General features: G+C 40.6%; 1 protein-coding gene across 2 annotated transcripts in view; it reads left to right on the plus strand.

The window, feature by feature from the left end:
* The window catches only part of IMPDH2 (inosine monophosphate dehydrogenase 2), a 1061056-nt gene that overhangs the window by 388732 nt on the left and 656270 nt on the right, over positions 1-16054 (plus strand). For both annotated transcript variants that reach the window (XM_044078743.1, XM_044078744.1), the window contains exons 4-5: positions 12344-12418; positions 13706-13912. In XM_044078743.1, coding sequence (XP_043934678.1) covers positions 12344-12418; positions 13706-13912 — 282 coding nt within the window. The remainder of the gene's footprint in view (positions 1-12343; positions 12419-13705; positions 13913-16054) is intronic.

Below are 16054 nucleotides of genomic sequence, written 5' to 3' on the forward strand. Positions count from 1 at the left end.
AAGGCACTCCTTCTGTGAAGAGGTGATATGGGTTCTACAAGAAGCCAGGAAAACTCCTACCAGAAAAATAGTACATGGCTAAGTGGAAAAGATTTTCCAGCTGATGCCATAAACAGAGGCTGGAACCCCTCTTGTCAGACACTCCCACTGTACTTCAGTACCTTTGTGAGCTGCTATATTCTGGTTTGGCCTTTTCATCCATTAAAGCTCGCTTATCAGCTATCAATGCATGCTTACTCCGGGAACCCCCTCTCATGTCCAGAGCAGAGGTCAAACTATTTCTGAGGGGGATCTTGCACCTTAAACCTCCAAAGAAGTGTATTATTCTGCCATGGGATTTTAACTTTGTGCTGGAAGTACTCAATTTAACCCCCTTTTCAGCCTGCAGCTTTTGCTGTCCTAAAATTCTGCACATGGGAAACCGTTCTACTTCTTGCCCTGACTTTAGCTCATACTGTCTGGACTCCATGCACTCATGGCCATTGCCCATTTTCCATAAATAGAGGGTGTAGATCAGAGTGTATGTGCTCTATATTTAAGAAGCATATCAAGGACTGAATGTGCACATATAAATACTGGGCACGTGCTATTCCCAGTGCCATTTTGAGAGTATAGCCAGATAGTGAGCATGTATGATTGCAGTAATTAGTTTGTATACAAGTTACTTAAGTTAGTCAGTAAACTTTTATCATGATGTGTTTGTATATAATAAAGCTGCTTGAACAGAATCCACAAAGACTCTTATGTTGTATCCAAAGTAGGGGAGAACAGAGGGTAAACCTTAGGCCTAATCCTTCCTTCATGCCTAAAGTAGTTAAGGAGTTTGACCCTCAACCAGGCCATCATCCTGCTGACCTTCTTTCCCAGTCCTCAAAACAGGGATTAAATAATTTTACATTCACAGAAAATTAAGGTTTTTACTTAGATGCTACGGTAGCGTTGTCGCCTCACAGTAAGACGCTGTCCAGTTCAATTCTCAGCTAGAGCGACTTCTGCATGGAGACATGCGTGAATGGGCGTACCTTCATTGAAGGTTGTGCGTTAGGGCTGGTAACTCGGCACGTAAAAATCAACTACCAATCATTAGCGGACCGGAGTTCTGCTGTGGCGACCCCTAACCGGGAAAACCCAAAAGACTCAACTTAGATGAAACTAAGGACATTAAAAAACAAAATAAAACAAAAAAAAAAAAGATCAGCTGTTTGCCTCCTTTATTGAAATCCAAGTTGGGACAACCAGTTTCTAAACAGACTGTTGCATCCTGGATTTCAAATGTTATCTCCTGCTGCTATTTACACCATGGAAAATCATTGCCCTTTTGCCCAAAACCCCATTCCACCCAGGCAGTGGTCTCATCTGGTGCTTTCTACAAGGGTGTAAATACCAAGTCCGTTTTTGAAGCTGCCACTTGACCTTCTATCAATACCTTCACTAAACACTATAAGATAAATGCCTTTCCTAGGTCCAGGGCAGCTTTTTACCAGATCTGTCCTGTTTGACCTCGTAGATTCCTCTTCCTCACTTTAGCCATCCACCCGTCTCTATACAGCTCTGGAAATCGGCCATCTGTTATGAATTTTGCAACAGTGATCAGTAGGATATCTACTGTTATACTAAGTTCTTACACAACTGTACTTTTCTTGCCAGCCTGCTTTAAGGCTAGGCAGTTTTTATTTCTGTGGTTTGGTCTATTTTCAGTTATGGCTTGGCCTTTTGTCATTTAACAATAGGAGATCTGTGACCTGTATTAAAAGGCTAATAGGCTTCACGTGTCAAGCATGTATTCAAATTCAGAAATTACATTTATTGAGTTTTAGGTATAGCTGACTTTGCATTTAAACCTGTGGATTTCATTAAATTATGAGTGCATTTAGACCGTGAATTGAAAACTGAACTATAGAAAGTAAGACTTTTTTACATTTAATAAAAACAGGACTGGGAAAGGGGAAATCTTATTTATCTTAATATTTCAAATGTTTGAAATAAGTTACTATTGAGTGTGCATATGGCAACATTACTTTGAATTTTTAAAATAATGTTAGATGATTTATATAGGAATTATAAACTGTATGCAAGGATTAAAGGATTCTGCATGACCCAAACTATGATAAGAACATCACTGCAAAACAAAAGGAGGCAGGTTTACAGTTTTGTTACAATTATTTATTATTTTATTTATTTATTTATCATTTGTTGACCGGGAAAGTCCGACTAGGTTCCACAGAGCCTGTTTTCAGCGGAGGCCCGGGGAGAAAGCCATAGAGAGGAGCATCCTGTGTTAGTTTAATATTAATGTGTAGTATAAGTATAGTAGTATTGTGTATGGATGGTGGGAGAGATGTTTGTTTACATTTTAAGGATGCTACTGTGAAGTAAATGGAAGCATTGTACTGTTGAGTAGGGGAACAAGGGATAAATAATTAGCCTTCTTTCCTTAAGGAAGGGTTGGAATATTTACTAAGTGTAATTGAAATACAGTGGTGGTTGTGTTTAATTTTGTACGTTTTTCATTTTATATTGGTAAAACAAGAGAGCTTTAAGGGAGAGATTTATAAGCACTTGTAGGGCATTAAAACTTGATAGAAATACTTTTGAGAAAGCACGCCCATATGTGTGGTGACTTTCAGTAATTTGTAGTTTTGTGCTGGATAAAATTGAAACTAACAAGTGTAGAGAATGCCGGAAGACCAAGAAAGAAAAGAAAAAATGTGGTAGGTGAAGACAGATAATGTTCTCCACCAAGTTTAAATGAAAATACTGATATTAATTGTTCATTACAGTGGTAATATTTTATGAGTTAGTGTAGTTGATCAGTTGTTATACACAGACCAACTATTTATATAAAATTTTACTGTGAATGTTTTCGATGAATATTTTAAAACAATGGTGTTTTGTGTTACATTAAACAGTTTTAAAGCAGTAGAATGATATGTCACATGACTGCAGATAGTGTTTAAAGGCATGTGATCTTGATTTAAGATTATTCTGATGAAGTCTTGTTTTAGTGAGATGAAAGCAGTCAATAAACTGTGGATCTTTTGTTCTGAAAGGCCTGATGTTTTTGATTGTTTGCTTGTACACCAGTGGAATTCATTAGTTTTTTGTTACTGGTGTATCTACTAAGGGAAAAGTTGTAAGAAGGAATAAGGGGAGAAATTGCTTGAAAGAAGATCTGAAAGAAATGAAAGTGTATGAAGTGAAATGGATGCTTGGAAGGCAATTTTGCTTACATGTTATAAAGTTGCTATACGTGAAAGACAATGTGAAGTCTGAAAAATAATTGTCTGATCTGTCCAGTTCTTGTAATTGAATGGGTAATGCCTATTTCACCTCTTATGAGTTTGATGGACAGGCTAGGTAGAATAGTTTGAAGGTGTCAATGGCCTGATGTGCAGGCAGTGTAAAATAACAGAATGCTGTGTACGCATAGTAGGAAGAGCTTTACTTGAAATTTCCATTATTGCCCTCTATCTTGAGGTTAATGGGACAATGGCAGAAAATGTTTTCCATAAATTTAGTCTTACCAAGTTACCTGATTTTGCAGCAACACTAAATTTCCTTGATGGCCCCTGCTGTCAGCATTAGCTCAGAGTTTGCCAGATATTCATTATCCAGCTTAATAATTAACACTGCCAAGAGAGAGCCAGCCCTAGTAGTAACCAATATTGGTCCACTGTTGGCTTTAGACTGAAAAAAATTAGCCAAGTAGGACACATGGTGTTTGTGGTCTGGTATTCACTGACAGCAGTGGTTCAAGAATGCATTCCCTGCATGGTGATAGGGGCCAACAGCTTCTGAAGTAATTTGACTGGCGGGATTATCATCCATTTTTGGTTAATTCCTATACATTTGAGTAACTCCTGTAACAGTGATCTGTATGAAGAATATTCCCCTGTACTAGAGGAAAGGAAGAAAACATACAACAGTTTGTTCAAGGAAAGACAAATATCAATAATCCGTGCTTTTTTGTTGGGTAGTTGACAGCACAATGGCAGTATTGTACATTCTCCTAAGAGGTGTAAGTGAGACACCCTTTATTTAAGTTTAAGTTATAGGTAGAAAAAAATGATCAGATTAAATAACTTTAAGTGGTATCTGCTCAGGTCTGGCTGCCTGCTCAGAGTGTGCACTAAAAGGTTGTTAACCTGGAAGGTATGCCACTTGCATGCACAGGCTGGTCTGAAGTGTCCATTCCCATTTGTCCATTGCATCTGTGCAAAAGAAATTTGCATGTGCTGCTCCTTGTTTATCTGTTCTAATTGTTTATGGGTTTAGAGAAGGACTAGTCTTGTTTTTAAGAATGAGGCTAACATTATCTTTTCATGCTGATGCGAAAATACAGCTGTCAAAATTTACACGCCCTCTGACACAGTGACTGGGATTTTCTCAAGTGTAACCTGCAATGACTGCAGTTATTTGACTTGAGTAAAAGATTTTATATAATGTTATTGACATAGCACTCTTAGTAATGATGTCCCAAGATGTTACAAAAGATGATGCTATGGACATGTACAGTGTTTTTCAAGCATCATTGATTTATTTGCATGTATGACTACTATTCAGCCTCCCCCTCAGCTCCCATTTTTTAATTATAATGTATGACACAACATGACTTTTGTCACCTCCTGAAATCTTGCTTTGTATGAATGCATGTACATTTATTTTCTTAATATGGGACCTGACAACATCCCAGGTTGCGTTCTACACGAACTGCAGAATGAACTGGCACCCCACCTAAGCACCATGTTCAATCATAGCCTCACCTCAAGTTTGTGCCCACTACACAAAGGGGGAGCCACCATGGACCCTGGGAACTACTGCCTCGTTAGCTTAACGAGCCTGGTCTGCAAGGCCATGTAATGTATCATAATGGATCTTATACACAAAGACATTGGTAATCTCCAAACTCTGGACCCCACCCAGTTCGGGTTTGTAAAAGGCAGATCGTGTCTCCTAAACCTGATTGACTTCTTTGAAGCAGTCACCAAAGCCGTAGATGAGGGTAAGGTGGTTCACACAGCCTATCTAGATCTCGCCGAGGCTTTTGACAGTATCCCCCACTCTGGAATTATAGATAAACTCACTAAACTAGGTATAAATCCCTGTGTCACAAGATTGGTTGCCAGCTGGCTCACTGACAGAACCCACACTGTGAAAGTAGCAGACTCCAAAAACAACTTCAGACCAGTGACAAGTGGAGTACCACAGGGTTCAGTCCTGGGTCCTCTCCTGTTTGGTATCTACTTTTCTGAAGTACAGGCTAACACAGAAGGTCTTTGGCTAACGAAGTTCGCATATGACCGCAAACTAGGAGCCATAATCAAAACTCCTACTGATGTGGACATCCTACAAAAGGGCCTCACTGAGACAGATGCCTGGTGTCAAAGCCATGGCCTCAAGCTCAATGCCAAAAAGTGCATTGTCATCCCCTTTGGTAAAAACTCTGTACCCATGAGCTACCACATAGGTGGTAGTCTAAACACCAAAAGTGTGATAAGAGACCATGGGACACAGGTGGACAGTAGACTCTCCTTTGATAATCACATCACCACAGTAGTCAGGAAATCCTTCTATGTGGCACACCTCATCACAAAAGGTTTCTCATCCAGGAAAATAGAGGTCATTGTTCCCCTCTACTCGTCACTCATTAGACCCATTATAGAGTACAATTCCCCTTTTGGTATGTACCTCACAAGATATCAGCAACAACTGGAAAGGCCACAGAAATGCATCACAAAGAGGATTACCGGCCTCAAACAGTTGCCCCACACAGACCGTCTCAAAAAACTCCAGCTTTACTCCATCGCATATCGCCTACTCAGAGGCGATCTCTGCCTAACATGCAAAGCTGTGTCAAATCCAGAGCTGTTGGACATGCTCCACTTAAAGAAATCCCAATCCCTTCGAGCTACACGCTCTAGGGACCTAAACTTTGTCACTACAATAAACAGAACATGCTGGAGGGATAGATTCCTGTCCCAGAGACTTCCCATACTCTGGAACAAGCTACCTATCTATATCAAACAAAGCTCCTCAGTAGCACTCTTCAAGAAGAATCTTGATGATTGAATCGGAAATAGGAAAGTCACCCTGGGGATCACCTCTGTGGCTCTGCTCAACGGGCAAAGGAAAATAATTTTCTTGGGTGGCTAAAGCCAGGGTACCTTTTTGGCTAAGCTTATATAGGCCCTAGGACCAAATAGTCTAGTGCCTACCTGTGAACACCTAACAGTTCACCTCTAACTGTTGAGATCATTCAAGTAATGTTAGAAACTTGAAATCCAGCAAGAAGGACATTCTACATGACCAAATAAAAAGTTGTTCCTCTTGGCAGTGCAAGTGAGTGATCTCTGCCCACAACAGTGTCCTGTTCCATAGCTCTTGTGATAGTTTGGTCTGCACATCAGGGTTAACATTCTCTTCCATTAAACGTCATGTGTGCATTTTTCGACCTGTACTTTGTTCCTTCTAATAAGGCTCATGGGTTCACAGAAGCTGTTATAGTGAGCTTCCTTACATCATAAAAAAGTTGTGAATCTCCATTTGATAGCACAAGGCTTTCACATGCAAAACGATTGGTCTGGCTGTTACTCTGAACTATATATCAGAAGTAAAATGATACTACATAATGCTGTTCAGGACTTGTTTCAGTACTGATTTGTAAACAAATACATGAAAGCACTGCTTCATTTTTCTGCAGTTAACTTGATCCCATTATGGAAATATCTAAATGTCAGTATTTTTTATGTCAAAAATTTTCAGAACTACTTTGGCCTCCAGTAAAATACATGACCTCCAGCAGAAGACTAGCCTTAACATTTGATAAACCTTGCATTAAGGCATTTATGTGATGTGCTTCGCGTGTACCCTTGTCCAGTAGAAGACTTGAATTTTGTGATTAAGGAACTTGCAGCATCTTGTGGACCTGAAGTTTATTACATGGAAAACATTATTTCAGGTTGCAAGCTGAATCTCTGAGCTGTAGACCTTAATGCATAATATACTTTTCTTTTTGGACAGAATGGCCTCGAGTGCAAATTCCTTTTCGTATCGAAGGTTGTGCCGGCTATCCATTTTCTATGCCTTGCGCATCTCTTGCTTTTATAGTAAACTGGTCTATATAATAGTTGCTCTATTTTCTGCAGCAGAAAAACAAGAGGGCGTGAATCTTAGTAAGAGTTCCAAAGTACTTGATTGCTTTGGTATTATATTATCAGTATAAAGGCCATCAAGAATCTGACTGTTTGCTTTGTGGAGAGAAACAATAACTTGGTTACAGAACAAGGTGCCTAAATGGTTAACTGACTGAATCCTTTCTGGTCTGATACGTACTGCGATACCTTAACAGAGGTTATCAAAGGTCACAACTAGAAAAGCTTTGATTTTATTGGCCTTCGGTTAGACTGTTCCTCTTGTTCAAGATGTAGGTGACCTTAACAGTTTGTACAGAAATCTATACTTTCCCAAAACTCTAAACTGTATGCCCAATCCAGGTGTGGCTGTGGTTTTGAAAGAGAGTCCTGCAACACATTTTGTCATGATTGTTTGCCACCGTTTCTTGTAGTCACGGATGGCTCACTGCTCAGGGTGCTGCCAAGGTACTGTGGTTGTCCAAGAGTCATCCTAATTGTGAGAGTAAAGCTACATAAAGTGCTCACCAGAAAAATGGATCTAACGTCAAGGATCCTCCTTGATGAACCCTTGATTACCTTCTTCACTGGTCAGGGATGTCTGCACTGCAGTGCTGATGCATGCCATGATTTAACCTATGTAATGTGTTGTCTGCATGAGAATGTGTGCCCTGCCCATGCCAACTAGATCATTTTTTTTTTTGCCGGTTTTACAGTTTGGATCCTGCTGATCTTTTGTACTTTTGAAATCCTGCATTGACATGCCTGAACTTCTGCTCAGTATGTGTCTGTGTTTTCACCAGGTTCATGGTTAACTGATTGAATCCTTTCTGGTATTAGATGTACTTCGGTATGTTAACAGAGGTCATCAAAGGTCACAACTAGATGAGCTTTGATTTTATTGGCCTTTCTGTAAGACTGTTCCTCTTGGAAGGAATACAATGCCAAAATCTGCAACACATGCCATTGATTTACTCTTGGCACTTGGAGGCACTGTAAGGCGACTGTCTTTGTCTACTTTATGACCAGAAAGATAGAGTTTAGTGGCCATTAAGAGATCCTCAAGCAGAGATTATTAGAAGTGTCCTCAAAACAGCTTCTTGTATAAGTTGGAACATTACAGGAAGAAGAGTTAACTTGTAGTCTGAGGCTTGGTTCTTCAACAAAATAATTTTTGTGCTCCGCTAGCCATCCATTTCCTCCAGAGATCAAGGTAATCATTTTCTAGCGAATTATATTCATTTAACAAGCCTCCACCTGCATGACTAGAACAATTAACCAAGCATTCCTGTGCTGACTCGTACGTAATCTCTTCAGTGCAGTGTAGATCTTGGAAATGTCAGCACTTTGCCACCTTGCCAAATGACAAGGAGTCCTAAGAGGTGTGGTAAGTGAGGTTTACTCTCTCCTACATTGTTAAGTTTCCTCAACTTTTTGTCTCAGTTGTCGCAATTCAAGTCCTATCTTGTTAATTCTGGTTACAGGCATGACATTTTAGAGAGACTTGATTACCTTGAAAGTGCATTATCGGGTTGTCCTGCTGTAACTTTGTGTGGATGCTCTGACTAGAGCTGCAGACCTCTGGCATGTGTGCCTACATACTATGGACTATTAGCGATTGTCATTTAAGGAGATGTGGAACAAGTTCTCTGTTGCACATTTGTTGTGGGAAGTTCATTTCATCCAACATGCTAGGGATTTAGCTGATGTACTCTTGTGACAGAAGTGAGATCTTATCTGTAGAGGGCCTTTATGACTCCCTTCCCTCCACTAGTACTTCTTTCTTTTCCAAACCTAGCAGCAGCAAAGAACACAGTCTTATACCTGAGGAACGCTCTGAAAAACCACACAGTTTTGACCTTCAACCCATGGCAGTGAAGTAGCACAAAAGGTTGAGCTTGATAGCTGCATTACTGCAGTTCTGACTTGATGTTTGGGTTATTCTTGGTGTGGGGGATGACTGTCTGAGTATATTCCTGTTTTGAGAACTATTAAAGGATCAGCAGGTTCCAAATGTTATCGCTATTAGCCACACCCATGCCTCACAGTACTGAGGTCTTCCCCTAGAAAGAGCTCATCTGATGTGTTCGTCCTTTTCAGTAGAGCTATTGTAACATGTCCAGAATCTATGATTCATGCAGGCAGTCAAAGCTGTCCTTCAAAAAGAGGGCAGGGCTTTACTCCTTCCTCCTCCTGGTACCAAACAGGATGAATTATGTCATTGCCCTGCTTTATCCTCTGTGATTGCAGCCTGCATGTTCATTATGTTCTGTTTGAGATGGTCACCATTACAGAACTTGTACCTTTACTACTGCAAGGTAGCTGGATAGTATTGATGGACATGATGAATGTCTTTTTTTGCACACACAGGAAACTTCTGTGATTTGCTTTGACTAAGTGCAGCATCGATTGGAAAGTGTTGCCATTGACATTTTCCCCCAACACCCAAAGTTTTTACCATGATAGTGGCCAAAGTGGGTCAAGCTGAAGGATCTGCATGTGTTCCTTTATGTGGATGGCTGTCTTTCTGTATCTTGTTCAAAGACTCTATGGAAACATCCCTGCAGTAACTGCTGTCATGATTGCAGTTCATGAGGGTCACCACAAACTGGAGGAAGTCCTCTAAGATGTCTTCTTATAGAATTGCATTTGTGAGCATGGAGCTAGAAACTCCTGCCATTAGAGAGGGCCCAGGAGGCCATAGCTTTGGCTGACTGGATAAAGGTACACTGACCATGGTCCAGAATGGAATTTACTGGTGTCTTCTAGGCTTAATGACTGCCAAGATTTTCAGGACAGCGTTTGCATGCATGGGGGGATAGAAGTATTGCAGTGGACTATGAGGTGACAGTGGCTTCAGAGTTGCCAAATACTCCTACTTTTTGTACCCCTTGCAGTGGAGTAGTAAAGAATCTCTGCCAGCCTTCTTGTGTGTCTTCCCTCGCTGGTTCCTAAACTGGACCTCCTGACCTCACCAGATGTGCTGGCTGGTCTATCAGAGGTCATTGAGGTTGCTAGAAAACCTTCCATTCTGTAGGCCTGTCTCCAAATGGTAACAATTCACAGTCTGAATGGAGACCTACCCTGTTCTGCCCCATTCATTCAGCCTATGAGTGAACTTTACTTGTTTCAGAAATGTATATGATTTGCACCTCTGCTATTTCACCTTGGTGTGCATGTGTTTTTTTTCTGCACCCAGTAAGACCTTGGTGAAGAAATTGTGGTTCAGCATCAGCTAGTCAAGCAGTTTCTTAAAATTAGTGCTGCATCGTCAACCTCCTTTGAGGAACCTCTTCCCCTTTATTTATTTATTTATTTATTTAAATTTGTTGACCGGGAGTGTCCGACTGGACGTAGGTCCATTTTCAGCGGAGGCCCGGGGAGAAAAGCTCCACAGTAAAATAAACAGACAGTAGTTACATTGGATTACATAGTGATTAACAATTTAACATAGAAATTACTTACAACATATTTACAGATGAAGAATTTATGAGGCTTATGGTTGAAAGGCTTAAGTATCTACTGTTTAAGCCTGCTAGCGTAGCAAAATTGAAGTTAGTTTCTTGGAAGATACTTTTTATGATAGTTATCACCTGTGCACCAAGGTTCTCCAAGTTTCAGGTTCTTGTGTGTAGGGAAACATGTTTTTAGCAGAGACAGCATATCCCTCAGGATGAAACTACTTTTCCTCCAAAGATGATTGTGAAGTTCATGATCTAGCTTGTCTACCTCATTATTTTCTTCTCAAGGGCACAAGCCAGAGGAGAGAAGGCTGGTTACATTCTGGACATATTTAGACAGCTCAGGCATTACCTGAAATGGGTGCACAGTTTTAGAAGATGGACCAGTTGGTAGTGTGTGCCTGGGAAGAAATGGGTAGTGATTGCCAAGTGGATTGCAAGCTTCATTGTTTTTTGCCATCATTCAGCTAACAACCCACTGGCAAATGTGTTGATTTCAAAGCTCAGTCCACTAGGTGAATGCCTGAGTTTGATGCTTGCTTCAGGAATATCCATTCCAGATATCTGTGTTGTAGTCTTATGGATTTTGTGCATAACTTCTCCAAACATTACTGTGTTGACTGAACTCACTGAGTTAGTCCACTTTTGGAAAAACTTTACTTCTGGAATCAGTTTCTTGAGTTCTGTGCTTGCATGATTCTCTGACTCCTCTCACTCTGGTCCTTCCTGTTCAGTTTTCAGCCCAACCAAATATTCCTCAAGGAAGGTTCCCTGTGTTCAGTATAACAAATATGTTCTTCACTTTTTGGTATTCGTGAGCAAACCCTCCTTGATGGGCTGTTCCCCTGCAGATGAGTGAGTTATCCACCAACCTCTGCTGTTTGAATCCCTGAGAAGTTAGGCAAGTATACAGCTATGTACATATTTTTTTTTTTTTTTTTGCATAAAGGGGCTTACTAGTAGCATAGGGTAAACTTGCAGGCAGCTTGGGCTGGTGTAGCATGAGAGTTGCATCATGTAGTGCATTGGTACTGGTGCACCATAGTTCATTGTTTTGGGAGTTGCAAGTTTTTAAGTTTTTGCTAAGTGGTGATGGGGCGAGGGGTATGAACTTGAAACTGATCAGCTGATATAAGTATATGTTATATTTTTGACAAGGCCTCTTTCACCAGTGTGAATATGTTCTGTTCACCCCCTTCCCCAGTTGTTATTCCTTTCTGTCCTTCCCAAGGAAAAAGAAATATAGCAAGTTTGAAGAAGAGTTTATACTTGTTGGATTTTGTAACTAGTTTCTAATTTCTTCTAGTGGATTTAAAGATGGCATAAAATAATGTAAATAAGAGACCAGTCCAACTGATGCCAAGGGGAGCATAGACATAAGACACATTTTAACTCTTGTTAGGATGTGCACTTACTATTGCAATTTAAAAAAAAGAAACAAAATGGAAAATGGGCTATTATTTGGATAACCGCTGAGTGTAAAGTAGAAGTGTTACAAAACTTCAAGAGACCTTTTCAAAGATCTCCTGTTTTGGAGAGCACCTCGGACAACTGTATTTTCTCAAGTACTTTGTGTGTTTCCCAGAAGAAGGAAGAAGACGTGAATAGTATAATTGAAGCACCAGTGTGTGATACATTGCTAGACTTTATATTTGGCTCATTAAAATTCTTCTCAACTTTAATTTTACCAGAGATTTCAGATGCTGTTTTTATTGCTACAACTAGATATGCCTTGATTCTTTTTTCTTCTAGCTCACAGGAGGAATTGGATTTATGCATCATAACTGCACGCCAGAGTTCCAAGCCAATGAAGTACGCAAAGTCAAAGTAAGTAAATAAAAGTATTTCAGTGTAATCTTGTGTTGACTTTTTGTATTCAAAATATTTAATGATCCATAAATGGAAAGTGGATGTTTATGGCAGATTATGAAACTGTTTAGCATCATCAGTGTCATTGTAAAGTACAATTCACTTTATTTTGAAGTTTAAGATCTTGGGTGGTTATTGGGCTGTTGACCCGAAGGTCTTTATAAACCTAGCTGTGTGTACCCAATATGATATTAGAGAAACCCAATATAAAGGATCTTGCAAAAACTAGAGATCTTGGTTAGCAATGACTGCCCATGTCTAGGAGGGTCATAGGTGAAATCCCAGACAGGAATTTACGGTTTCCCATCCAGCCATCGGGGCTACACTTAAACAGGGTTAGAGAGAGGCTCTGTTTGATGTGAATTGGTAGCCTTTTCCAGAGGAGTGGCAACCTCTGAGAGACATATGTCTGTTCAGCAGGTCCTATTTATGTTGCAGGCCAGGGTAAGGTCCCTGGAGAGGGAGACGCTTGTCCCATTTGACTTGCAGATGTGCAGCATTTCCATTAGTTTTGGATCCGAGATTGCTCTGTAGGCCAGGTACAAGTCTTCTCTAAGTAGTCTGTACACTACTGAGTACAGTGACAGTGACTTCAGTCTGTCAGTGTATTACATGTGCTGGAGACACTGAATTTTCTTGGTTAGAAATCTCTGCAGTGTCTCAAGTTGCTCCAGGTGCCCATTAAAGTAAATACCAAAGGGAGCATTGTACTCCGTTATTAGCCTGATGAGGGTCAAGTATAGGGGAGTTATGACCTCTTTCACTCTTGAGACAGTGCCTTTGCTAATGAGGTGTGTGATGTAAAATTCCTTACTTACAACAGTAGACAGACGGTGGTCAAAGAGTAGGCTACAGTCATCTTACGTTCCCAGGTCTCTCACTACTTAGTTGTTACTTAGGGTGAAAAGTACTGCTGGTATCTGAACTGGAACAGTCTCTAGCAACAATTATCAGGGAATGTAATTTACTTTTATTTGTCGGTTTATGAGGTAAGTAGTTTAAGAAAAGGTCTGTGCATTTATTTTCCCTATATTTGATTACTCGTTGCATTTTGTAGGATGTTCTGTGCAATAGGCATGATTTATGTTTGAACTGAGATTGTCCGTTGTAGGTTTGAGCTGTGTTTATATTGCCCTTGTCATGTGTGTGTATGTGTTCAACTATAGCAGGACTGAGGAAGTAAATTTGGAATAAACAGACTCCTGGAGCATGAGATGTGGTTTAATAAGTTCTTTTCTGTTTCAGAAATATGAACAGGGGTTTATTACTGACCCTGTAGTCATGAGTCCTCTACATTTGGTCCGAGATGTGTATGAAGCAAAGGCACGGCATGGTTTCTCTGGCATTCCCATCACAAACAATGGAAAAATGGGTGGAGAACTGGTAGGCATCATAACTTCCAGGGACATTGATTTCCTGAAAGAAGAAGAATATGATTTACCACTCAGTGAGGTAAGTAATTAGACTTGGCAGGGTTCATGTTCCTGCAATATGTGCTTTGTGTTTTGTAACAAATTTGCTACTTTTTGAAGTGGTCTAATGATGCAGAAGAGTGCACATCCGTGATGTTGGTGTCCTGGTTCAGCTGGTGGTCCAGGAGCAGGAGAGCTAGCCAAGGATTGGAAAATAATTTGTGTCTCTTCTAACTGTGTGTCTGTGTGTGTGTAACTACCACCTAGTAGATGCTGTCGTAGAACCATGCGTCATTTCCTGCACTGGCATTGTTACATGTCTTGTGCTGGGAAATTAGTGGGAAAGGCATAGAGCAAAGGACTGAATCTGTAGGAGTAACTGCCTCATGGGTTCTACAGTCCTTCCTTCAGTTGTAGAAGGACTGAGTGCATAAACTGGGAATAAACACATTTCTGGAACATATGATCGGCGCAGGCCAAAAAAAAAACTTCACTTAGTTTGGCTTTATTAAATCAGATGGAATCATTAGCTGGAACATATTTTCTCATAACTTAAGTAGTAAAATATTTCTAGCTTTTCTGTATGCATCCACATGTTTCGTTATATAATTAACAAAGTTAAAATTAATTTGTGTTTGTTCTGATATTTTTATTTTATTTTTCCCACATGCTAACTGCAACTCTAAATAAACTGTGGTTACCAAAGGGAAAGGAAATAGCTCATATAAACAAATTCAGTCTCTGTTCATAGAGTTCATGTCTGGGCACTTTTTTACTGGGCTCTACTTTTACATTAACCTACCACGCACACAGTTTTGCAATATTGAATGCCCAGTGAGGATTGCTCATTCTCTAAGCACAGTTTCTAATAAGTAGCAGGGTTGTGGATGATGAAGGGATTGTGCCATGCACTTAAAAAAAACAAGTTTCTGACATAATCATTAATGTTTTGGGCATTTGCTCTGAAATATTCACAGATTTTTAGGATGACCCATAATTTAAATACAAGCAGATTACTGTCTTGTTCCATGCAGGCTTTTATATTTTAGGGTTTTGGCAAGGTCATTTATTGTAATTTGTGATGCATTGCACTTCTGCTTTTATAAATTTGTGAAGGGTAAAATCCTAGTCTGTGGTCATTATTTCTGAGATGGTCATGGAGGCCCCAGTCTGCTGAAGGGGAACCCATGCAAGTCTGCAAAGGTACTTAAAATGCTGGAACAGTGTCTGTGATGGGATCCATGTCGTCAGATCTTTACATTGGATGACACACTGATGGTGAAAAACTGCTGGTTCAAAACCTGTGAGTATTCTTATTTTCTTTGGTCCCTTTTTTCAGTACCATTTTTGCAGCAGTGCCCATCATTAATTTCTAGCCTGTGCTGGTCTCCTGCATTTCTTCAAAACCAGTTTCAGTTTAGGCCATGTTTAATAGGATCACAAGATCATAGGAGGTTACTTGGCTATTGGCCCTGAGACCCTTATAAGCCTAGCCAAGAGTTTAGCCCATGTTTCGACAAATCGGCACTAAATGCCCCTGTCCAGCAGGGGCACAGGTGGAATCTCAGGGGTGTATTTTCTGTTTTCCATCCTAGTTATCCAGGTTGGGCATAAAAAGGGAAATGAGTTACTCTGTTTGACGTGGAGAGGGAGTCTGTTCCACAGATGGGGGAGTTTCTGGGACACAAATCTATCCCGCCAACAAGTCCTGTTGATCACAGACCAGGTTGCGGTCGCTCGTACAGGTTGCTCAAGTGGAGCTTGACTTGCGGATATGCAGCAGTCCTATCAAGGTGGGGTCTGAGATTGCTTTGTAAACCAGACAGAGGTCACCTCTGAGGGGTCTGTATGAAACTGAGTAGAGGGCCAGGGCTTTTAACGTATCTGTGTAGGGTAGATCTTTGAGACCCTGGATTCTCCTGGTGAGGAACCTCTGGATGTTCTTCATCTCACATTGCTGCAGTCATAACCTGTGGGTAGTCCGCTGTCCTCGGTCGGCCCGAATACCAAAGTGTTAGGCTGGCGTCGGTCATGGTTGCTCAGATCTGACGTCAGTACGCCGTGGTACTAAAGAGCATGACCGACGTCATATCCTCAGTCTTTCTTGCCGCATGGTCCGAAGCAGAAGCAGCGTTTGCAAGTGCCGTTCGGCGTCCTGAAATTTTCGTATTCTGAGTTTCAG

Source organism: Protopterus annectens, chromosome 7.part1 (assembly GCF_019279795.1).
Source record: "Protopterus annectens isolate FY-2018-M chromosome 7.part1, PAN1.0, whole genome shotgun sequence".
In the NCBI taxonomy this organism is placed as follows: Eukaryota; Metazoa; Chordata; order Ceratodontiformes; family Protopteridae; genus Protopterus; species Protopterus annectens.